The sequence below is a fragment of the Orcinus orca genome, chromosome 2 (genome assembly GCF_937001465.1).
Source record: "Orcinus orca chromosome 2, mOrcOrc1.1, whole genome shotgun sequence".
Classification (NCBI taxonomy): Eukaryota; Metazoa; Chordata; class Mammalia; order Artiodactyla; family Delphinidae; genus Orcinus; species Orcinus orca.
In genome coordinates, this window is record NC_064560.1 from 127906223 (window position 1) to 127929755 (window position 23533).

Below are 23533 nucleotides of genomic sequence, written 5' to 3' on the forward strand. Positions count from 1 at the left end.
ATTGCACTTAAAAATATCTAGCCAAATCCTCAGCTTCATAAATAGCATGTGATAACTGAAACAATATGATCAGAGGCAGCGTAGTATAGATGTTAGGCACCTAGTAGACTCAGGCCAGGGGTGCCTCTCACTTTCTTCAGCTGTAAAATGAGGATGTGCCTACATCTAACAGTGTTGTTTGGATTAAGAGTCAGTGAAGCCAGGCACTCAGAACTATGCCTGACAAGGAATAACCATTGAATATATGTTAGCTGTCCTCACCTTTCCACTCTACACTGATTAGAGTGGGCCCCGTAGGCATATGTTATACATTGCTGGCTCCACAGTTTAAGAGGAAAACAAGCAATGTAAATACAATTTAGAGGAGAAAGAAAAATAGGTTTGGAAATAAGTCCTTCCTGGTAAGAGGCAGGGAACTGGGGTTCCAGACACCTCTCTGGTAACTAAATGCACAGGGGGTAGGAAGGTGTTAGCCTTAAAAATGATCTTGGGGACTTCCCTGGTGGTCCAGTCGTTAAGACTCCACGCTTTCACGGCAGGGGGCACAGGTTCAATCCCTGGTCGGGGAACTAAGGTCCTGCATGCCGTGTGGCACAACCAAAAAAAGGGAAAAGATTTTGTTTCTCCAAAGAAGACATACAGCTGGCCAACAGGCACGTGAAAAAATGCTCAACTTCACTAATTATTAGAGAAATGCAAATGAAACTACAATGCGGTAACACCTCATACCGGTTAGAATGGCCATCATCAAAAAGTCTACAAACAATAAATGCTGGAGAGGGTGTGGAGAAAGAAGGACCCTCCTAAACCGTTGGTAGGAATATAAATTTGTGCAGCCACTATGGAGAACAGTATGGAAGCTCCTTAAAAAACTAAAAATAGAACTACCATATGACCCAGCAACCCCACTCCTGGGCATATATCCAGAGAAAACTAGAATCCAAAAAGACACATGCACCCCAATATTCATTGCAGCACTATTTACAATAGCCAAGACATGGAAGCAACCTAAATGTCCATCGACAGAGGAATGGAGAAAGATGATGTGGCACATATATACAATGGAATATTAGCCATAAAAAAGAATGAAATAATGCCATTTGCAGCAACATGGATGGACCTAGAGATTATCATACGAAGTGAAGTAAGCCAGACAGAGAAACACAAACATCATATAATACCGCTTATATGTGGAATCTGAAAAAAAAAAAAAAAAAGATACAAATGAACTTATTTACAAAACAGAAATAGACCCACACACAGAAAACAAACTTATGGTTACCAAAGGGTAAGGTTGGGGAGTGGGGGAGAAGGGATAAATTAGGAGGATGGGATTAACATATACACACTACTATATATAAAATAGATAACCGACAAGGACCTGCTGTATAGCACAGGGAACTATACTCAATATTTTGTAATAACCTATAAAAGAAAAGAGTCTGAAAAAGAATACACACACACGTATGTGAATCACTGTGCTGTACACCTGAAACTAACACAACATTGTAAATCAACTACACCTCAATTTAAAAGTTAAAAAAAATAAAAACTCTGGAAAAACCCCAGTAAAAATGATTCTGTCAATGAGAATAAAATTGGGCTCTATGCCCTGCAGCTCCAGATAAATGATAAAATATAGTTAACCTTTTTATTTCAAAATAAAACAGATAAAGAAGACCATACAAAACAGAAGTATAGCTTAATAAGCTAATACAAATGGAACAACCTTGAAACCATTACCCAGAAAAAGAAACAACTTTGCCAAACACTAAAAGCCCCCCCACCCCCTTGCCATGCTCCTCATCTTCATCACAGCCCCTCCTTCCTGGTGGAAATGGACACCATGGTTCATGATAGTCACATCCTTGCTTTTTTATTTTTTTTCCCCTGGAGTTGTATTACCCAAATCCAGATCCCTAGACATTATCGTTTTTGTAGTTATAGTCTTGCACATTTAAAAAAATGTATATGCCTTTTAAGTCTCTTTCAATCTATAGGTTCCCCCTCCACTCTCTAATTTTCCTTCAGTTTAACCATTGAAGAATCCAGGCCTAGATGCTCAATGCCTAGATTCATTCATTTATTAGGGATTTCAAAACAGCTGTACTCAAACTGTCATAATAGTTGGAATAATTTTACAAGGGGACACTCCTTTTATCTTCTATCTCATCACTCAAAGGTACAGTTTATACAAGAACAGCAAGTAACTGCTTGTTTCTTCTCCTTTATTTACCATCTTCAAAATAATGATTTGGCCTCATATCATTCTTCAAAAAGGTGACCAGTTAGTAACACACACACACCCATTATGAACTCATGGATTTAAACATACTTAATGTTTATTAAATTATCCTTATAATGCTCAAATTATCCCATCTTTGGCCATAAGCTTGGCTTCTGAGTCCTTTTGACATTACCCTGATGATGTTTACTGGCTTCTTTGCTACCTGGAATGGTAAGTTGTTCCATGCTCATCTTGTACATTTCCTACCCCAGACCTAGAATCAACCATTACCCCAAGCTCTGGTTTCTTTCCATGGGAAATGGTATTTTAAGATTTAGGTGGTAGGAGTGTTTATTGCTACTAGATTGTTTCTAGATCTTTTCACTGAATGGGGATAGGAAGATAAAACACCTCATGGGTTCATACTGATAGTTCCTATTCAAACTCAGGGCTAAAGGGTTTTTAACTTCTATATCACATTTGTAACTCCTATCACCACACAAAAAATTCTGGTTCCCAAGGACATAGGAGACAAGAGTATTAGAAATCCCATAATTACTCAATTTCTTTATAGTCAACACATTTTAAGTCCTGGGCAAACTAGCACACTTCCCCCGTTCCTTCTACATCGAACATGCTGCAAGAAGATAAGTTATAAACACACGTCATCCGTCACTTCGGAAGACAGAACTTTCCCTTGTGTTGCCTGAAGCTGTACACGTGTCCCAGGAGCTCTGTGCAGTCACCAGGCTGGGAGCTGGGACTGGGGAGAGACAGGACAGGGGTAGCCAAAGAAAGAAAAATTTGCTTTCCTTCTCTCCTCTCAAGCTCAGCCCGCCCCCTGGTGGAGATGCTAATGAGCCGGGAACAGCCCAAGGCAGGTCAGATCGGAAGTCAACTAGCTGACATGTACAGAGCAGTTACTAGAACCAGTCCTAAAATGGGTGCTAAAGGTAGAAAACCTCTCTGTGGCTTCAAGTGGCTTTAAGTGTAGTTGGGGAGAGTGGAGGCTGCCCAAATGAAAAGCACTTACAAATTGTCACCAAGCAACACGCCAAATTTCAAAATCATGAGAGGGAAGGCCAATAAAGTTTATCAAAATGACTTCATTATTTTTAAAGAAACACCATTGTCTTTCAATGAAACACATTGTATAGCCTAACATATAAAAGCTCATATACATTTTTAAAATAATGTAAGTCACAAGTGACATAATCAACTTCATAGGCTTAAAAATCTTTTTTACATTCAAAAATCAACCAATGGGAAAAAAAAAAAAAATCAACCAATGGATCCAGAGATGAAATCCTACATTCTTTAGAATTTGATGTTAAAGATTCGTTTTGGCCATAAAACCTCAGATTTTTCTTTTTAACACTTACCATGACTGAAATGTCTTATTCAATAATATACAAATTCCATATTTCAAAGGCTTGAATTTAGATTTTATTCAGTTTTAAACTGCATTTGTAAATTAAAAAGATTTGTAAGCTAAGGAGGAGAAGAGGAAAGAGGTTAATTTAAAAATGAGTTAAGGGCCTCCATGGTGGCACAGTGGTTAAGAATCCGCCTGCCAATGCAAGGAACACGAGTTCGAGCCCTGGTCTGGGAAGATCCCACATGCCACGGAATAACAAGCCCGTGTGCCACAACTACTGAGCCTGAGCTCTAGGGCCTGCAAGCCACAACTACTGAGCCCACGTGCCACAACTACTGAAGCTGCACGCTTAGAGCCTGTGCTCTGCAACAAGAGAAGCCACGACAATGAGAAGGCCGCCCACTGCAACGAAGAGTAGCCCCCGCTAGCCGCAGAGAAAGCCCGTGTGCAGCAATGAAGACCCAACGCAGCCAAAAATAAATAAATTTATTTTTAAAATTTAAAAATAAATAATAAAAATGAGTTAAGATGAGTGTAACAGAAGTTTTTGTTTTCTGTGGACCTCAGGTGGTCGAATTGTGTTAACCATGATGCTTTGTTCATACTGTATCTTTGTCATTAGTTCATGCAAGGCCTTCTCCATTTTATTATTTGTTTAATGATGTAATGAGCCCAGGTATTTTTATACTTTTTAAATGCAAATTTAAACCATATTGTTTTTGCATCCACCACATGTCACCAGAAGAACTACCACCTTTTTTCAACCTAAAAATGTAACTTGCACAATTTCCCACAGTGTAAAAATAGAAGACTACATAATTTTGATGGCTCCCTGGCATTTTTGTCTACCATATGGACCATCATTTATTTAACCAATCCCATTCCGTAGCAGTGTGTTTGGATCTATTTTGTTTCCAGTGTCGTACTACTGTCAATAATTGCTCTGCTGAACATAAACATTTTTGCTAGACTTAGCATAGAAGTCAGGGCTAGATTTCTTAGAAGTGACACCACTGGGTCATAAAGAAGGGAGTCTGACTGGTAGGGATAAAGCTTCCCCCAGATAAGAAATTCTTCTGGGAAGGTGCAGACGGGGAAACAAGCAAGGAATTTATGGCCATATTTGCTTGGCAGAAGTAACAAAAAAATGAGGCTAGTAAAAAAGACAACCAGGTTTGGAAGTTTGTATTTGAGACAATAAACAATAGTGAACCATTTGTAGGTCCTTAAGAACTAAATGCTATTAGAGAAGAATATTTCTAGCAGATCAACTAACTAGGAGAGGCGTGACATAATGAAAACTTGATGTTGGGCGATGACCCTGAAAAACCACCTCAACTAATCAGCTAAGAATCCACAGGACTTGAAGAACTGAATTAAAAGGGCAAAGAGGAGGGAAAGATCATTTTGGAAAATGATTCCAGATTTTCCAGGCTGGACAACCCAGAAACCAGACTCCTAAGATTCTTTGATTTATAATTATTTTATAATTTATAAATTTAGAATTTATTTCTAAATAAAGCTAAGATTTATTGAGACAGTACTATAGGGCAGATAGTAAGTAACCGAGCAATAGGAGATGGCTGACTGTTAGAGCCGGCTACATAATTAGCAGAGCCCAGAGCAAGAGGAAAATGTGGGGCGCTTGCTCAAAGACTTTTAAGAATTTCAAAAGGTGACGGCAGAACGTTAAGGCAAGTGTGGGCCTCTGAAGCCGCCCTGGTGACAACAGATACTAAGGTCCGATCTAGCGATCTAGAAAACAGGAGGCATCACCCGAAGGGCTAACCACACCCTCTCCCTCCGAGCGAGAGCGAGCCCCAGAAGGAGATGCCAGGGAATCCAAGGGCCCCCGCTCTCCTAAGCAGCACTTCTAAGAGAGTGCGGGCTGGGGGCGCTGAGGTGCAGCTTGGTCCCTGGGCCTATGCTCCCGGCACGGTAGCTCGACCCACCCCCGCCACCCCACCCAGCACGGGCGAGGATCCCGAGGTACACAAGTCCTGGCCTTGGACTCAGCCGGGTTACTCATAAACCCGGAGGAGGGGGTAGGAGGCGCCGCGCGTGCACACCCCGGACAAGCGGCCCGCGGCGGAGAAGCACCCCAAGGACAGATGGTCTAAGAAAAGTCCGCAAATCCCTGAAGGCCCAGGAGGAGTCTGAGTGGAACAGACGAAAGGCGGGCGGAGACACTTGGGGTTGCTAAGGGAGCGTCTGCAAAGAGCGCGGAGGGAAGCCAGGGGTCATCTAGAAAGCTGCCAAAACGGCTAACGGGCGGTCTACAAAGGGCGGTCCCCACAAGAACAAGTCTTCCGGAAGCTAAGCCCGGAAGGGCGGGTGCGAAGGCCTGTGACTTGAGCACATTCCAAAAGCCCCGGGCACCCCTTAGGGCAAGGACGGCTGTAGCTGCAGCCGGCGAAAAGAGAAAAGCTAAAGCCGGACAGGGACCAGGGGAGGAAAGAGTAGGCCCTTAGAGATCGCCTGAAAAGTGCGAAGCCCAATTAACCTAAGGGACCGACAGCAAATTGTACCCCTTGCTAAGCCACCTCTCCGAAGCACACCAACTTCTTTTGTAAGCCCCGCCCCTCGTCCATTAAGTCTAGTTCCGTTGTCTCTGATTCAGGAAGTAGCCGATTCCCTACTTACTCCTCCCACAACAAGGAGCTACTGCCCCTACTGGGTCGCGCGCTTTCTCCTCCCCTCAAACCCCTTGAGCACTTTCTCCCGCCCATCTGTCAATCACCGCGCTCAGCTGTCCAGTGAGCTGGCCAAGGGGGCGGGGCCACCAGGGGCGTCGCGTGACGTCTGCAGTCAGCCAGCCGCGGAGCCGGGAGATGAGTGTCGAAGGAGGCGCGTGACGGAGAAGCGGTTGGCCGACTCCGCGGCGGCAGTCGTTGTAAACAAGGCCTCGCGCCGCTCCGGGCCCTACGACCGCTCCTGGCTGGTGGGTGGTCTCGCGCGGGGCGGTAACCGCCGGCTTTGTGGGAGGTGCTTCTCGGCTTTTTCCCTGCCTACCCCCGCTTAGTGTACACACCCCCGGTACACCACGTGGGCGTGAGGCAAGGAAGGAGGGGGCTGTAGGCCGAATTTTAACCTCATTGGTTGTTGCTGCCGCCGGCTTTCGCAAGGGAGTTCTCTGATTGGCCGATAAGGGGGGCGTCGGGGGGGGCTCTGACTCCTAAGGCTTCTGATTGGTTAGATGGGGTAAGCTAATGAGACGCTTTCTTCCGCGAGGGGTTTTGATTGGCCGGCCAGAGAGGTTACCTGGGAATCCACCCCCACCCCAGGGACTTTGATAGGTGAGTTTGAGGTAGAAACTGAGAAATTCCTCTTCAAAGGATTCTTACTGGTGAGCTAGGGTCGTGCCCTAGGCTTCACTCTGCTTTTTTTGCTTCACAGGATCGGGAAAGGTTTGTGTTCCCGAAGCCTTGGGAGTTGTTACAGGCTAAGGAGAAGGGATCTCAGTCTCTAGGAAGGGTCGCCCTCCTAGAGACAGCTACTATCGTATCTCAGGACGCTCTGGTGTTTCTAGAGCAGGCTTTGCTTTCACCAAATCCAAGGAGGTGACAGGAGGAGTCCCTGCACAGGACTTAAGGATGCTGTGACCAGAAGATGGGATCACGGAACAGCAGCAGCGCAGGAACTGGGTCCGGAGACCCTTCCGAGGGCTTGCCCCGAAGAGGGACTGGCCTGCGTAGGAGTGAGGAAGAGGAAGAGGAGGATGAAGATGTGGATCTGGCCCAGGTACTGGCCTATCTCCTACGCAGGTAACTTACCCCCTGGTGTTTCCCCACCAGGTGCCACCACAGCCCCTTGATCCCAGCTCCAGTCAGGGGAGTTACAGAGAATAGGGAATGAGATTCGCCCAGGACAGCTGTTCTGTTTGAGCAGAACAGCTTTCCCTGCTGGACACTCTCCGCACTCAGCTTCATACCCAGTAAGAGTGGTTCTTGCCTAGGGAGGGTCAACAGGATGGCTGGCTCTTGTGTTTGAGGGGACTGTTCAAGGTAGTCTCTCTACCTATGACTACACAAATGTAACCTATTTTCCAAGTAAGTAAAAAAAAAAGGGGGGTGGGGGGGTTCCCTGGTGGGAAGGGAGTGATGTGAGGGGTGAAGAAAAGAGTTAGGGAAGTGGGTGTTGAACTTAAGTGAAGTTATTGACACATGATATGAGGCCACGTGGATTTACTTGAAAAACAAGTTTAAATTAACCTAACTCTAATCCTGTTCTTGAGGAAAGAATGCTTTGAGGGAAGTGACCACCAGGAATTGACTGGAAAGGGGTGCAGCTGGCTTTGGTTCTTAGCTGTGGCTCCCTGGGGAGAAGACGAGCTTGGGAATCCCTTCAGAAAACCACGTTCTATGCTGGACTCCTTGGGCAGAGGCCCAGAAGGAAATGCTCTCAGAATTTTTAGCTCTCTGGGAAGTCAATTTAGTAGATCTGTCAACATCCATGCAATGTTGGGGTTTTCTACTCCTGCTGCAAGAGTGAGAATTAGTTTCCCAGTGTGTCTTATAGGAGACAAAATAACAGCCAAGGTCTAGTCAGCCTCAAACCTCAAAATGGGGACAGTATGAGGGTTTGAGGACAAGGTGGTCTAAGAACTACATAGCTATTGACTCTGAATTTGGTTGATTTGGGGAAGGGATCCTCCCCTTTATCACGGGGGGGTCTCTCCACAGAGGCCAAGTGAGGTTGGTGCAGGGAGGAGGTGCAGCAAATTTACAACTCATCCAGGCCCTCTCGGACTCGGAGGAAGAGCATGACAGTGCCTGGGATGGTCGTCTTGGAGACCGATACAACCCACCCGGTAAGACAAAAGGCAGACTGAGACATAATATCAGAGGACTTCCATTAGAAAGCCTTTTTTTAAAACTAACTTCGGCAAAAATTGAAAGAAAAAGATGAGATAATTCAGGGAATGAGGGAGTCTTTGCAGCCCCAGTATATTCAGTCACATTGAGTAGACTGAGCACAGCTCTGCTAACTGTCCTCTGAGGCTGGAAAAGACCTAGGATGAAACTTGTGTTTGGTACTCACAGTGGATGCAACCCCTGACACACGGGAGCTGGAATGCAATGAGATCAAGACACAAGTGGAATTGGCCACAGGGCGGCTGGGGCTTAGGCGGGCAGCCCGGGAGCACAGCTTTCCTCAAATGCTGCACCAGGTAGGCCTCTCTACTTCCAGCCAGCCTGGCAGCAGGCCTATCAATGCAGCCAGAAGCTACAATCCCAGAGAAGAGGGAAGTAAACTTCCCAAGGATGCCTCAAGTGCTGGAGCTGGAGAGCTCTTAGCCAGCCTGAGCTGGAGTTTGGTGGGACATACTACTGTGTGCGGGGTTCGTTTCTGTAGCAAGAGCAATATTTTTGGAGGACGGGGGTTGGTGTGGCTGAAGTGGCCCTCTGTTTCTGCTAGCAATATTCCCCAATCCCTTCCTTTAGAGAGAACGGGGCCTCTGCCACCAGGGAAGCTTCTCCCTTGGAGAACGGTCTCGAATGATGTCTCAGTGAGTATGGGGCTTGGTGGAGAGGTTCCAAGGGCCAGATAGGTCTGATTTCCTAAACTGTGAAGGGATCAGTGTTAAAGGATCGTCAGGGATATTAAGTTTAGGTTATGTGGGGTTGAGGCTTTGAGAGTGAACAAAGTGGAAAAGTATAGCAATTGAGAGGATGATAGAATGATTCAAAGAAAGGGGCTTATACCCAAAGCCAAAGGGAAGAATGCCCTTGTACTCACATCCAGCTCTGTTAGGATTCTGCAAACTGGGACATTCCCCATCCTGAGCTCCCCTTACCCTCACTTTCCCTCTGCTTCCCAGCTTCTTGCCCAATGATCTGGGCTTCACTGATACCTACTCTCAGAAGGCTTTCTGTGGCATCTACAGCAAAGATGGTCAAATCTTCATGTCTGCTTGCCAAGGTACCAGACCCTAGTCCTACCAACTGCCCTAGAACAACAGACGTTCTCCCTGACTGAGGCTAGAAAGCCCCAGACCCAGGGAGCTCAGACCCTGGCTTAGGGATGCTTAGCTAGAACACATCCCATGATCAAGGGAAGATTCCACAGATGAGTGGTGAGTGAGAGAGGTCTGATCTAGGGAGGATTCCAGGAGGGTGTTCCCTAATTCTGCCTGATCCCCACTCACACAGACCAGACAATTCGACTGTATGACTGCCGGTATGGCCGCTTTCATAAATTCAAGAGCATCAAGGCCCGGGATGTAGGCTGGAGCGTCTTGGATGTGGCCTTCACCCCTGACGGGAACCATTTCCTTTACTCCAGCTGGTCTGATTACAGTGAGTGTGCCCCAGACCACCATCGTCTCTTCAGCCTGGGACCTGAGGTCTCCAAATGCCCATCTCCTCCATGCCATGACGCCACGCCTTCTCCTGGGCAGATCACTCCCAGGGTCCAACATCCTTCCCTTTTGTTCCATCTCCTCCCTAGCTTCACTTCCACCCTCCTAACCTCAGCCCTGAAAGATTCTTGTTTCTCTTGCTTCTCTTAGTTCATATCTGCAACATCTACGGGGAGGGAGACACACATACTGCCCTGGATCTAAGGTACTGGCTTCCTTTCCTGGTTAGACTCATCAGAAACTTCTCAAGGAAGGCTCTCCAGGAGCAAACCTCTTGAACTGGAACTCCTGCTTAGAGGGAAAAGTACACTGGTTGCAAGTTTCTCTTTGTGGATTCCTGGGAGGGGACCACCCAGCCTGTCAGCCAGAGGACCAGAGTAAAATAGATGGCTGCAGGATTCTTCCCGCCTTCTCACTGAGGTGCTCCACGTTCTGGCACGTGCTGGCACGACTTCTTTTTCTCTCAGCAGCGTGCCCCACGGCCCTCATCAGATTCTGTATAGATTAACCAGGGCTAAAGGGAAGTCCACTTAACGCAGCTCCTCCTTTGCTCTTTTCAGGCCAGATGAGCGTCGCTTTGCTGTCTTCTCCATCGCTGTCTCCTCAGATGGGCGAGAAGTGCTAGGAGGGTGAGTGTTTGTGGGGATGCCTCTGTCACTTAATGAGATAGGAGTTCTCCCAGAGACCAGCTCTGCCGTTACAGAGACTGCACTGGACACCTGTACCCAGGCAGCTGTGCAGAACAACCAGGCCTTCTCCGGGGCCAAGGTTTATGAGTTGCTTCACTTCTCACTCACAATTTCTGCAGCATGAGATGGGAGGTCTCAAACCTCCTTGCAAACACAGCTAACTCTTCTCCCACCTCCTGTATAAGAAGAGAGAAGGGCTCTCCCCTCAGCAGGACTTCGAGACAACAGTCTCTCCAGAGCACACGTAGCATGGGTCCTCTCGGTCCTGGCTCCAGAACCCTCTTTTTCCGTTCCCTTTCAGGGCCAATGATGGCTGCCTGTACGTCTTTGATCGAGAACAGAACCGACGTACCCTTCAGGTATTGCTCCCGAGACTTGAAGCCTCTGCCTCCTGGTGCTTGGCCGATTGGAAGACCTAGAAAGACCTGGCCCCCTTCTCCCCTAGATTGAGTCCCATGAGGATGATGTGAATGCGGTGGCCTTTGCTGACATCAGCTCCCAAATCCTGTTCTCCGGGGGTGACGATGCCATCTGCAAAGTGTGGGATCGACGCACCATGCGGGAGGATGACCCCAAGCCCGTGGGTGCGCTGGCTGGACATCAAGATGGCATCACCTTCATTGACAGCAAGGTGGGCGTAGAGTCAGGACTGCACAGCCAGGCGACTGAGGTTGTGATTGTCCAGGAGGGTGTCAGAGTGGACGGGTGTGGGAACTCGCCAAGCTCCTCATTAGCCAGGGTTTGCAGGAGCTGGAGTTTAGGGAAGAGGTTTAAGCCACGAGAAGGGAGGTCCATCGGTACCCACCATCTCTCAAGGAGCAGGGCTTTCTGTACAAGAAGAGTAGAAGACGATCTGACCCAGTATAGAACAGGAGCCCAGCCAGCGCCCCAGGCAAAGAAGGGGAAACCTAGCCAGGGTGTGGGGTCTGTGGTAGGAAACCAATGGTGAGGCCCACCTGGATGAAGAAAGAGGCAACCAAAGTTAAAGGACCAGGGTTCATACTCCTGAGCTGGGGAGGGGGAGCTGGACTGACAGACACTGACATCTGCAAGCTCCGATGCTTCATTATCCATCTTGGGATTCACAGGGAGACGCCCGGTATCTCATCTCCAACTCCAAAGACCAGACCATCAAGCTCTGGGATATCCGACGCTTTTCTAGCCGGGAAGGCATGGAAGCCTCTCGCCAGGCTGCCACACAGCAAAACTGGGACTACCGCTGGCAGCAGGTGCCCAAAAAAGGTGAGAGCGGATGTAGAACCCGAGATCTGGAGAGTGAAGGGTCGGGGGTGATAGTTAAAACATTTAACCCCTGGCAAGGCCTGGCATGGGCGCCATGGATGGGCCAAAGCCTGGAGCCCTCCCCCTTGCCAGGCATTAACTCTTCGTTTGCTGAACCATGGGAGAGCCAGGGGTTCTCAGTGTAGGGGCTGGGGATCCCTCCAAACGTACGAATGCAAAAGTATTTCAGCGTCTTGACCATCAGCAGAGCCGTATTGGTGTGTATCAGCTGACTGTTAGATGGGGAAAGAGCCACCAGTTGGGAATTGAAAAGGCGATTGTCTTTGAGCATCAGTCTTTGCTGAGGACCAGTGATACAGGGGAATCCAGACTCCCTAACCCAGGGCTCACCCTGCATCCCTCCCCAGCCTGGCGGAAGCTGAAGCTCCCAGGGGACAGCTCCTTGATGACCTACCGGGGCCATGGGGTGCTGCATACCCTCATCCGCTGCCGCTTCTCCCCCACCCATAGCACCGGCCAGCAGTTCATCTACAGTGGCTGCTCCACTGGCAAAGTGGTCGGTAAGGACGGTGTCTGAACAGGGGGCCTCGGGAAGGGCAGCCGTGTTCCCCTGGCATTCTACCTGTAACCACCAGCGACTACCTTAAGAAGCCCAGTGACAATTACAAGTGAAATTTCATTTAGCCTGGAGCAGGGAGGCTTAAACGGAGAAAGAGAAAACATTCTATTCATCAGCATTTTAAATTAAGAAAAGGAACACAGAATTCTAGTCAGTAAATACACTAGATTGCCAAAAATATACTCAGTTCTGTTTTTCAGCCAGCCAAGGGAAGAGATTGCAGATGAAAGGTAGGAGGGAACAGAGACAAACAGAATGACACAAGAAGACAGCAGCAAGTAGTAAAAGATGTACAGCCACTGAAGTAGGAGGAATGCACGAAAAGAAACACACAGTCACAGGAGCCTAAGACAGTGCCAAAGGTAGGGAGGCCCTGACATGGAGGCCTATCCGGGGAGAGAGAAAGGTGCACCCACGTCCAGAAAAGGAACAGCACGTTCACATGTCTGTGGAGACAGCCCATTGTTCACTTTTGTGGTGTCTTCCATATCTTGTGGGCTTTTAAGAAAATGGCTACTTTAAAGCCACATTTCATTTTCTTAACTGTAGACCCTGTGACATTTAGCTAAGGGCCAGAGATACCCAAGCTCTGCTAGACCATACCCTCAACCTGAGGTAGGGAAAAGAAACTAACACCATCCTCGGGCATGGGCTTTGCTCCCCTGGGAAAACGGGAAGTTGTCTGAGAGGCAGGTAAGTGGTGCTGCTCAGAGAGAGATGAGGGGTGGCTCGAAGGTCTTCTGGCGGCCCCTCTCCACTCTGGCCTTTCCTGGACAGTGTACGACCTCCTCAGCGGCCACATCGTGAAGAAGCTGACCAACCACAAGGCCTGTGTGCGTGACGTCAGCTGGCACCCCTTCGAGGAGAAGATTGTCAGCAGTTCGGTGAGGATGCTGTGGTTAGGGGGGCCAGTGTGTGTCTGGGACTTGGACCCGGGAGGGAGCAGTGCCTCCTGACTACTTGCCACCTTCTGCCCCGCAGTGGGACGGGAACCTGCGTCTGTGGCAGTACCGCCAGGCTGAGTACTTCCAGGATGACATGCCAGAGTCTGAGGAACACCCGAGCACCCCTGCCCCAATGTCCCACCCCTCTACAGCCTTTTCCTCACCCCAGTAGATCTGACTTCCAGCCCCATTCATGGGTGAGCCTTTTGACATCTCTACGCCTCCTCCCTTTCTCCCTTCTGGGGGATCTTTGGGGAATCAGTGGCATTGGGTGGGGAGAAACAGAAGCCCAGGCTTCGGCCCTCTAGCTAAGCCCCGGGAGGGAGATCCTCCCCTTGGGGCAGAGTGGTCTTCTCACGTGCTCACACCCATCAACTTGGGTCTCCGTCTCTGGTCAGGGTCTGGCAGGACTGCCATTATCTGGTCAGCAGGAGTAAGGTCCTGAGTGTTTTTAATCTTGTTTGGTTGTTAAGTCTTAGCTCCTAGAGTAGATGCCTGGGGCCAGGTCTGAACTGAACCAGGCCCATTGCCCAGGCCTTCGCGCGTTGAGGACTAAACTGGTCAATCAGGGCCAGGCGTCCTTGCCTTTCTTCCAGAGGTCCTAATGGCTAGAGCTCTAGCCCCTCAGGGGAGGGGGGAATGGGGAAGGTGTGTCCTCAGCACCCTCCCTGGCTGGGAATTACGTCTTCTCTCTCACGTGTCTGGGTCTTTGGGGTAGGCAGGCTGTGGTGTGAGAGGCTCCGTGTGACCCCACACAGGGCGGGCCCTCCCCTCCCCGAGCGTTCCCTCGTGCAGGAGGCCAGCAGCTTCGAGGAGGGATGTTGACGTAGGACTCCTTCGTCCTCTCACTGGCTTTGGCTCCCTCAATAAACTCTCTGTGGGAACCTAGCTTAGTGTCCGTCTGTCTCTCTCTTTTTCCTGTCTGAGATCTTTTATCCTCTCACTTCAAGAAAACAGTTTCAACAGAGCCTTCAGATATGCTCCTCTGTGGGAGAAAACACTGCTTTGATGCCCCAAGATGAACGGAAGTACCAGAATCATTAGTCAACTGAGCTTTGCAACAGGGAGTCCCTCACCAACCTCAGAAACTTCCCAGCAAGCAGAAGTAGAGATAACAGGAAATAAACACATTTTAGATGAGAACCTGGAACACCCACATCAGCTCTGCCCTGGAGCTGGTCCAGTCTATGGAAGGAAGTAGCCCAGAGCCAGAGAGCACCTGGTGGGCACTGATGCCAGGTCCCATCTGGGCACTTCACACTTAGAACCTTATCCACCTCACAGCCACCCTTTTTTACAGGTGAGGAAATGGAGGTGTGCAGAGGTCAGGCACCATGCCCCAGGGCAGACCCATGGTATGGTCAGTAGGGGAGCAGCTCTGATTGATCTTCCCCATTATCTCTAAGGAACCTGGATGCACACCTCCAGGGGGGTCTTAAAGACACAGCAAGGGGTTAAAAGATGTACCTATTCAGCAGCAAAGCAGGTAGTTTTAAAAGAATAAAGAGACTTCCCTGGCGGTCCAGTGGTTAGGACTCTGAGCTTCCATTGCAGGAGGCCCGGGTTCGATCCCTGGTAGGGGAACTAAGATCCCACATGCCTCGCGGTGTGGCCTAAATAAATACATAAGTAAAAATTTTAAAATAAAAGAAATTGTCCAGATGCTTGGCCTCCATATGCTCTCTTTCCTCCAGTTGATCCGCTTGCATGAAACTGTCATGCAGATCTCCTTTCCCACCAGCCCTTTTCGTTCCCCCTCTGCCTCTTCATCCAGAGATGCCAACCTGTCTCACCCAGAACTGTTTTACCTCCAGGATGCCAAAGGTAGAGGCCAATTAAAATTATTAGTGTCCTCAAAGCCTCATTTAGTCAAGGCCCCAAGGGCCATCTATTCTTCTCATTAAGAAATGCATTTCTGGGCTTCCCTGGTGGCACAGTGGTTAAGAATCCACCTGCCAACGCAGGGGACACGGCTTTGAGCCCTGGTCCAGGAAGATCCCACATGCCGTGGAGCAACTAAGCCCATGTGCTGCAAGTACTGAGCCTGCGCTCTAGAGCCCGCGAGCCACAACTGCTGAGCCCACATGCCACAACTACTGAAACCCGTGCACCTAGAGCCCATGCTCCGCAACAAGAGAAGCCACCGCAATGAGAAGCCCACGCACCGCAACGAAGAGTAGCCCCCGCTCACCACTACTAGAGAAGAGCTCGCGCGCAGCAACAAAGACCCAATGCAGCCAAAAATAAATAACATAAATTAATTTTTTAAAAAAGAAACCTTTATAAGTTCCATTTGAAAAAAAATGCATTTCCAATACAATTTTAGTTTATTATTAATTATCAAACTGTGTGGAATGTTTGTTGTACAAATAATACATTTTGTACTACTAACAATTTTGAAATTTGTACTAGTAAAAAATAGGAAATTCAATACAGAAAAAAAAGTTTAACCTTGTGATCACAGGAAATGTGTAAAAATTGTTTCAAATTATCCTTTTGGCAGAGAAGTGTGATCAATGAAAGACTTTCAGGCATAAAAACATTAGGATAATTTCTGTGGGGAAAGAATGGAAGTGTTATTTCTGACTCTTAAGATCTTGTCACATGTTTTTAAATGAAAAACTGTGAGGTATATAATCACAGTAGTGTTTAGATTCCATTGGATATATTTAAAAGAGTGATAAAGATAGCTTTATTTTTGAAATGTCAATGTATACGATACACTGGAAATTATGTCCTTTGCAACTATTTAAAATTACAATGTAAAATTTTGTGTCAACTTAAAAACGTGTGAGTGCTTCTGTAGGTCTTCAGGTATAGGATCCCTGAGCACAGACTATGTCGAGGTGTGGGCTGTAGGATCTGCAAGGATCCTGGTTGGTTAATCCGTCTCGGTCAGTTTGCAGATGATGGCACTGAGGACCAAGGATGGTTAGTTGATTTTCTCAAAGTCACAGAGTTGGGCCAGAACCCAGGTGCCCTTTCTTGCTCATTCCTTTCACTACTTCACGGGCCTCCACTGTGCTCTGAGATCCCACCACCAGTTTTGAGGAATGAGGAAGGAAGACAAAAAGGGATCTCAAAACAGTTACTGAATATCAGGGACTTCCCTTGGGTAGGTTGCTCACCGCCCTATGGGTCCAGCCTCAGTGGTAAGGCTGGGAGGCCAAGTCCCAGGATAATTGGTTGGGGGACACAACCTTAGGATTTGATGGACTCCAGGCTGGGGATCTTCCTTCTAGTGTCTCCACCACCCACTATCACCTGGGAGTGAACCTGATCTTCGGGGCTCTGAGAGTCTGACCTGGGCGGGGTGGGGGTGACTTTGGCTGACCAAACAGAGACAGGCAGACCCAAACAGGCTGTGGCCAAAAACATCCCATGTTTCGGTCGTGGCCCTGAAACATGAACTAGGACATGGTTCCAGCCTAGAGGGTCAAGGAGGCACAGGACTAACAGGGAAGGACACAGGCTGCTGTCAGGACACACACCCAAGGCAAGAACACTGCTGACGTGGCAGCCCTCCGCCCCAGCCTCTTACTGCCCCCCGCCCCTCTCCCCCGCCTGCCAGCTGCCAACAGGGCTCTGCCCTGTGTCTGCTACACCTGTCACTGTCTGTCCTTGTCCAGGGGGAGCCCCATCAGCCCCTCCTCAGCTGCCCAGCAGAGCAAGCTGTTAGTGGGGAGGGGAGGGAACATGGAGCGGGGGCCGACGGTGGGGGCAGGGCGGGGGGCCGGGGCCCAGATCTGGGCACTGCTGGGCTGCTTGGTCAGGGTGCTGCTCTGGGTGGCCTCTGCTCTGCTATACTTTGGAAGCGAACAGGCTGCCCGCCTCCTGGGCAGCCCCTGCTTACGGCGCCTCTACCATGCCTGGTTGGCAGCAGTGGTCATCTTCGGGCCCCTTCTGCAGTTCCATGTCAACCCTCGGACCATCTTTGCCAGCCATGGCAACTTCTTCAACATGTGAGTCCACTAGAGGCCGTGGGCGCTGGCTCCCTGGGTTCTGGGATCCCAGCTCCCTCCTCCAGGTTTCTGTGCTCTTGCCAGTCCAGGACACTAAAAATAGGCTAGGAGGTTGAGGAGAAGGTCAGAGGGGGAGGGGAACAGAGTCATGGGGGTACAGGAGCAGCGCCGAAGAGGAAACATGGGCCCTAGAAGGCTGAATGGGCCGCTAAGGAGATGGCCAAGTTCAAGTGCATGGGGGGAGAAGGGGGAGAGGGCCCAGGAAACAGAGAACCGGGAACGACAGATGCGACTGGAGGCAGGGCCGTGATGGGAACGTAGAGCAGGGTGGGGAGATGGGGCTGAGGGGGTCTCAGCAGCCCTCCCTCTTCTCTGCCACAGAAAGTTTGTGAATTCAGCATGGGGCTGGACGTGCACCTTCCTGGGGGGCTTCGTGTTGCTGGTGGTGTTCCTGGCTACACGGCGCGTGGCAGTGACTGCCCGGCACCTGAGCCGCTTGGTGGTTGGGGCAGCTGTGTGGCGGGGTGCCGGCAGGGCCTTCCTGCTCATCGAGGACCTGACGGGCTCCTGCTTCGAGCCTCTGCCCCAGGGCCTGCTGCTCCGCGAGCTGCCGGACCGCCGCAGCTGCCTGGCGGCCGGCCACCAGTGGCGGGGCTACACCGTCTCCTCCCACACCTTCCTGCTCACCTTCTGCTGCCTGCTCATGGCCGAGGAAGCAGCAGTGTTCGCCAAGTACCTGGCCCACGGGCTGCCCGCTGGCGCACCCCTGCGCCTTGTCTTCCTGCTCAACGTGCTGCTGCTGGGCCTCTGGAACTTCTTGCTGCTCTGCACTGTCATCTATTTCCACCAATATACTCACAAGGTGGTGGGCGCCGCGGTGGGGACCTTTGCCTGGTACCTCACCTACGGCAGCTGGTATCATCAGCCCTGGTCTCCGGGGATCCCGGGCCATGGGCTCTTCCCTCACCCCCACTCCAGCCACAAGCATAACTGAAAGAAATAAAGGCACTTTAGGCCTGGCTCTGGCTCCGCTCATCATTGGGCTGGCGGGACCTGCAAAGGGTGGGAAGGGTAAGAAGAGAGTGTGATGGTCGCCAGGTTTCCTCAGCAAGACCTTGCTGTCGCTGACCTTGAATGCCCTTGTGCTTGATCGCTATCCCTCCTGTTCTTTCAGTCTCCTAGTCCCTGCAGACATCAAGCTCTTTGGGGCTCTGATGTCAAGGACTGGCACTGCCAGGTCGGGTAGCAGTGCCCTTAGGTATGGGTGGCATTCCCACTGAGCAGATGCTCCATCTCCAGCCTGGTTGATTTGTTTTCCCTGCCTCCAGCATTGAATCCCCCTCTGCCATCCTCAGGAGCCTGCCTATCTGGGCACCCTACTCACAGTCGCTTCCTACCCTGTCTTCCCGTAGGGAGTCTATATGTGCTCATTTACTTAAAAGATGTTCATTAAGCCAATGTGAATAAGAAAGACAAGGTTTCTGCTGTTTGGGGGCCCATGGGTTACTGCCTGATGATAAACTCATAAATAATAACAGCAAACACTTGTGCTTACTGTGTGTTGGGCACCATTCTAAGTGTCTATAAATTCGCGCGTATTTAGCCCTCACAACACTATGAGCTAGGGCTGGTAGCGTTCCAATTGTACACTTGTGAAAATGGAGGCACAGAGTTTAAGTAACTTTTTCACAACTAGTAAATATCGGAGCCAGAATTATTAACCCAGGCATTATGGGTCTGTTGTCTGTGTTCTAAGTCGGGGATCAGCAAACAACAGCCCTCCTGTGGCCAGTGTTTGAATGGCCTGAGAGCTAAGAAATGGTTTTACAATTTTAATGGTTGAAAAAAAATCAAATAAGAATATTTCTTGACAGGTGAACATTACATGAAATTCAAATGCCAGTGTCCATAAATAAAGTTTTATGGGAACTAGCCACGCTAATCCATTTAACTGTTTACCTGCTACAATGGCAGAGTTGAGCAGTTCCTACTGGCACTACAAAGTCTAAAATATTTACTCTCTGGCCTTTTATGGAAAAGGTTTGCCAGCCCCTGGTCTAAACCACACTATCCCCAGAAAATAAACCGGCTAATTTCAGAAAGATAGTGCTATGAAGGTACTAAAACAGGCTGCTTTCTAATAGACTTGGAGGGAGTTCCTTTATAAGGAAGATAGAGTTCTCTCTGAAGAAGTGACATTTAAGCTGAGAACGGAATGACATCCTGAGGCAGGGGAAGGGGAGTATCAGGCAAAGGGATTAGCAAGGACAAAGGCCCTGAGGCAGGAATGAACTTGTTGCAAACAGGTTTGAGAAACAGCTGGAAAGTCCAGGTATTTATAACTGAAATGAAAGAGGGAGAAAGCAGTGGAAAGTGAAGTTGAAGGGGAACAGGTGCCAGACAGGCCTTTTGGGCCAGGAAAGTCCTTTGGATTTCATCCTAAGGTCAACAGGAAGCCGAGAAAGTTTTAAGCAAGAGCAAGGTGGAATCCTGCTGCTGTGCGGAGAGTGGGTTACAGAGGAATGGAGCCCACAAGGGTCATAAGAGAGCTGACCCTCTCTTATGACCCTGTGATGGGGCGATGCCAGAGTCTGAATGTCACTGAGCCAGATGATGCCCGCGGAGCCAGGGGTCCACGCTGGCAGGGCAAAGGAAGGGAGGCCAGGTCTTGCTCCAGCACCGAGAAAAGAAAGAAGAGAGCCAGATAAGGCTAATCACTGTCCCAGGACGAGCAGGGAAAGAAGAGAGCCAGAGGGCTGTCAGGAGGCAGGGAGATGGGAGGCGGGGAGTTCAGAGGTGGGCACTGGCCTTGGGGCCGGGAGGCGGGGGTGTAGAAGGCAGGGCGGGGAGGGAGGAGGTGGGTTGGGCGGAGTCGGTAGGCGGAGAGTCGAAAGACTGGCAGCGGTGGGGAGGCGGGGAGGCGGGGAGGCGGGGAGGCGGGGAGGCGGGGAGTTCAGAGGTGGGCACTGGCCTTGGGGCCGGGAGGCGGGGGTGTAGAAGGCAGGGCGGGGAGGGAGGAGGTGGGTTGGGCGGAGTCGGTAGGCGGAGAGTCGAAAGACTGGCAGCGGTGGGGAGGCGGGGAGGCGGGGAGGCGGGGAGGCGGGGAGGCGGGGAGGCGGGGAGGCGGGGAGTTCAGAGGTGGGCACTGGCCTTGGGGCCGGGGAGGCGGGGGCGTAGAAGGCAGGGCGGGGAGGGAGGAGGTGGGGTGGGCGGAGTCGGTAGGCGGGGAGCCGAAAGACTGGCAGCGGTGGGGAGGCGGGGAAGCGGGGAGGCGGGGCGCTGGAAACGCGCCTCTCGGGCTCTAGGGGGAGCCGCGGCTGGGCCGCCTCCCTGAGCCCCTCAGCTCCTAGCCTTTCTCTGGTCTGTCCCCGCCTCCTCCAGTGCCTCCACTCCCACTACCCAGGAGGGCAGTGCGGGGAGCGAGTGCTGCTTTCGCTTTCCCTTCCCCGTGCCCACTCCTCGCTCCGCGTGCGGCCCTAGGCCGCCGCCCCGGCCATGGCCACGCTCAGGGTCCTGCCCGAAGCCCAAGCCAAGGTGAGCGCTGCGGGTTCGAGGAAGGGCCCATCAGGGAGGCGTGGCCCCGAGAGGCTGAGGGCGTCCGTGACCCGCTCCCACCCAGCCCCCCGACTCGAGTCGGGGTCAGTCATCCGAACCCTCGTGAGCCTCCGTGCCCAGAGCACCTGAGCCCGGGGAGCCCGGCCAGGTCTGCCTGCCGGGAGAGAGAGAGGCGAGGCGGCCGAGGTTCAGCGGGGTGAGGTGAAGCGGAGCGCTGGCGTGGAGGGGAAGTACGCTGGCCCCGGGCCCAGGCCCACACACAGACTGGGAGCGGACCCTGCCCTGCCACCACAGGAGGCCCCGGAGCCCACTCCACGGGGCACTCCGCCCCTTCCCCAGTCGCAGCGGCTCTCTTACATCCCTCCTCCCACAGCCCAGGAGACACTAGGGATGTTTCCGCTTGAACCCTTCGCCCTTCAGCTCCAGGAATGTTCTCATTTCCCAAATCCCGCCCCACCTGGGTCCACTCCACCCTTCCCCAAGTCAGACCCTACACAGCCCTAAGGATCCTTGAGTCCTTGAATAGACTGGCCATAAAGCCAGTTGTCTGAAGGGCTGCCTGTGTCCCACAGGTGGATGTGTTCCGTGAAGACCTATGTGCTAAGGTAAGACCTGACCCGTCATCACCCCACCCCTCCCTACCCAGTCCCACTGCTCAGCCCTTCCTTGCTGGGCAGTGGCAGCCCTGCTTCACTGCCTAGGAGGGGCATTTGATTCTGACCGCCATCCTCCCCTACCCTTACCATACACACAGACAGAGAACCTGCTCGGGAGCTATTTCCCCAAGAAGATTTCTGAGTTGGATGCATTTTTAAAGGTACTGGGGCTGGGCAGGGAGTAGAGAGTAGGGGCCAAAGGGAGAGCCTGCTGGGCCATGAGAGTGAGGAGGTGAGAGCCCGCCCCTGCCTCCAGCCCTTCTACCCCCCTGCACCAGGAGCCAGCTCTCAATGAAGCCAACCTGAGCAATCTGAAGGCCCCGCTGGACATCCCAGTGCCTGATCCAGTCAAGGAGAAAGAGAAGGAGGAGCGGAAGAAACAACAGGAGGCAAGTTGGCAGGAGCTGGGAGGAGGGACCCAATATGGGGAAAATCAGCCTTAGGCCTGCCTAAGAGACCCCTTCTCCCTACAGAAGGAAGACAAGGATGAAAAGAAGAAAGGGGAAGATGAAGACAAAGGTATCACTATGGTGAAAGGGACTTGTGTCTCACCTCCCAGGAGCTCCTCCCTAAGGATGCCTCTTCCCTGCCCGGCACGGTCCCAGTCATGTGACTGACCCAGTGCCCACCTCCTAGGTCCTCCTTGTGGCCCAGTGAACTGCAATGAGAAGATCGTGGTCCTCCTGCAGCGCCTGAAGCCTGAGATCAAGGATGTCATTGAGAAGCTCAACCTGGTGAGCCCTCCCACTTCCACCCCCACCCTTTGTCCTCCTTCGTCCCTGCCAGTTGGGCATGGGACCTGCCAGGTCTTAGCAGGAGAGGGCACAGCAAGTGAAGCCAGAATTCCAGGCTTTGGGGTTCAGGACAGACGTGGCATACTTCCACCCACCGTGAGCAGGGAAACAAAGGAGGACAGGAACCTGGGAATTGGGTTGGGGGCTGATGGGGTTTCAATGCCGTTCCCTCCTCCCAGGTCACCACCTGGTTGCAACTGCAGATACCTCGGATTGAGGATGGGAACAATTTTGGAGTGGCTGTCCAGGTGAGGACACTGCCCCACTCCTCTGCCCTCCTTATTTCTCCCATCCATGCTGCTTTTACACTTTCCTCCTCGCTTTCTTTCCCCAGGAGAAGGTGTTTGAGCTGATGACCACCCTTCACACCAAGCTGGAAGGCTTCCACACTCAAATCTCCAAGTGAGTGATTGCCCACTGCTCTGCCTTTGGCTGGGACTGAGGCTTGTGCTCCCTCCTCCCCCTACTCCACACCCTTCTACTTCCCACAGGTATTTCTCTGAGCGAGGTGATGCTGTGACCAAAGCGGCTAAGCAGCCCCACGTGGTAGGTGAGGCCCAGGTCAGGGTGCATGGGAGGAGGGACACCTTTGAAGTCAGGCCTGACCCGAGTCTCCCACAGGGTGATTATCGGCAGCTGGTGCACGAACTGGATGAGGCAGAGTACTGGGATATCCGGCTGATGGTCATGGAGATCCGCAACGCTTATGTGAGGAGGCGAGGGCAGGGGTGGGCAGAGGCAGCTTTCCCAGGCCACCCACTCCCTGACCCTGCGGGCTGGGGGTGAAGGGTATCAAAGCTCAACCTCTCCACAAGGCAAGAAATGGGGCACAGAGCCACTGGGGACCTGCGGCTGACCCCCACTCCTCCCTGGCCCCATAGGCTGTGTTATATGACATCATCCTGAAGAACTTCGAGAAGCTCAAGAAACCCAGGGGAGAAACAAAGGGAATGATCTATTGAGAGCCTCCTCTCATTCTGTGATTGGTCCAGCAGAGACCTTCCTGACTTTCGCAGGAGACTCCAGACTTTCCCCACCTTCTGTCTGTTGAGGTTTCTCCCTCACCTTGCCTCCCAGGCACAATAAATCTAGTCATACCATCGCCC

The 23533-nt window shown here is 51.1% G+C and overlaps 3 protein-coding genes across 9 annotated transcripts; all 3 read left to right on the plus strand.

Moving 5' to 3' along the window:
• The first annotated feature begins 6235 nt into the window (after positions 1–6235).
• On the plus strand, positions 6236–14348 carry DCAF11 (DDB1 and CUL4 associated factor 11). Of its 7 annotated transcripts, XM_049706126.1 has the most exons (16): positions 6416–6546; positions 6837–6901; positions 7002–7369; positions 8288–8415; positions 8648–8775; positions 9050–9114; positions 9427–9527; positions 9758–9904; positions 10117–10171; positions 10527–10595; positions 10957–11014; positions 11101–11286; positions 11744–11897; positions 12305–12457; positions 13294–13400; positions 13498–14348. In XM_049706126.1, the coding sequence occupies exons 3-16, from the start codon at positions 7215–7217 to the stop codon at positions 13630–13632; spliced, it is 1641 nt and encodes a 546-aa protein (XP_049562083.1). In that variant the 5' UTR covers positions 6416–6546; positions 6837–6901; positions 7002–7214; the 3' UTR covers positions 13633–14348. The 7 variants fall into 7 exon arrangements, with proteins under 7 accessions (XP_033267445.1, XP_033267447.1, XP_033267446.1 ...); XM_033411554.2 differs by lacking the exon at positions 6837–6901 and having other exon boundaries at positions 6236–6546; positions 7135–7369; XM_033411556.2 differs by lacking the exon at positions 6837–6901 and having other exon boundaries at positions 6390–6546; positions 7002–7346.
• A 2291-nt stretch (positions 14349–16639) lies between these two features.
• On the plus strand, positions 16640–18443 carry FITM1 (fat storage inducing transmembrane protein 1). Its single transcript, XM_004283143.3, has 2 exons — positions 16640–17422; positions 17804–18443. Exons 1-2 carry the CDS (start codon positions 17157–17159, stop codon positions 18414–18416), a joined length of 879 nt encoding a protein of 292 aa, XP_004283191.1. The 5' UTR covers positions 16640–17156; the 3' UTR covers positions 18417–18443.
• Positions 18444–20725: 2282 nt separating this feature from the next.
• Positions 20726–23529, plus strand: PSME1 (proteasome activator subunit 1). Its single transcript, XM_004283141.4, has 11 exons — positions 20726–20956; positions 21550–21582; positions 21732–21794; positions 21912–22022; positions 22107–22152; positions 22270–22367; positions 22607–22675; positions 22762–22829; positions 22919–22973; positions 23049–23135; positions 23309–23529. The coding sequence occupies exons 1-11, from the start codon at positions 20918–20920 to the stop codon at positions 23387–23389; spliced, it is 750 nt and encodes a 249-aa protein (XP_004283189.1). The 5' UTR covers positions 20726–20917; the 3' UTR covers positions 23390–23529.
• The last annotated feature ends 4 nt before the right edge of the window (positions 23530–23533 follow it).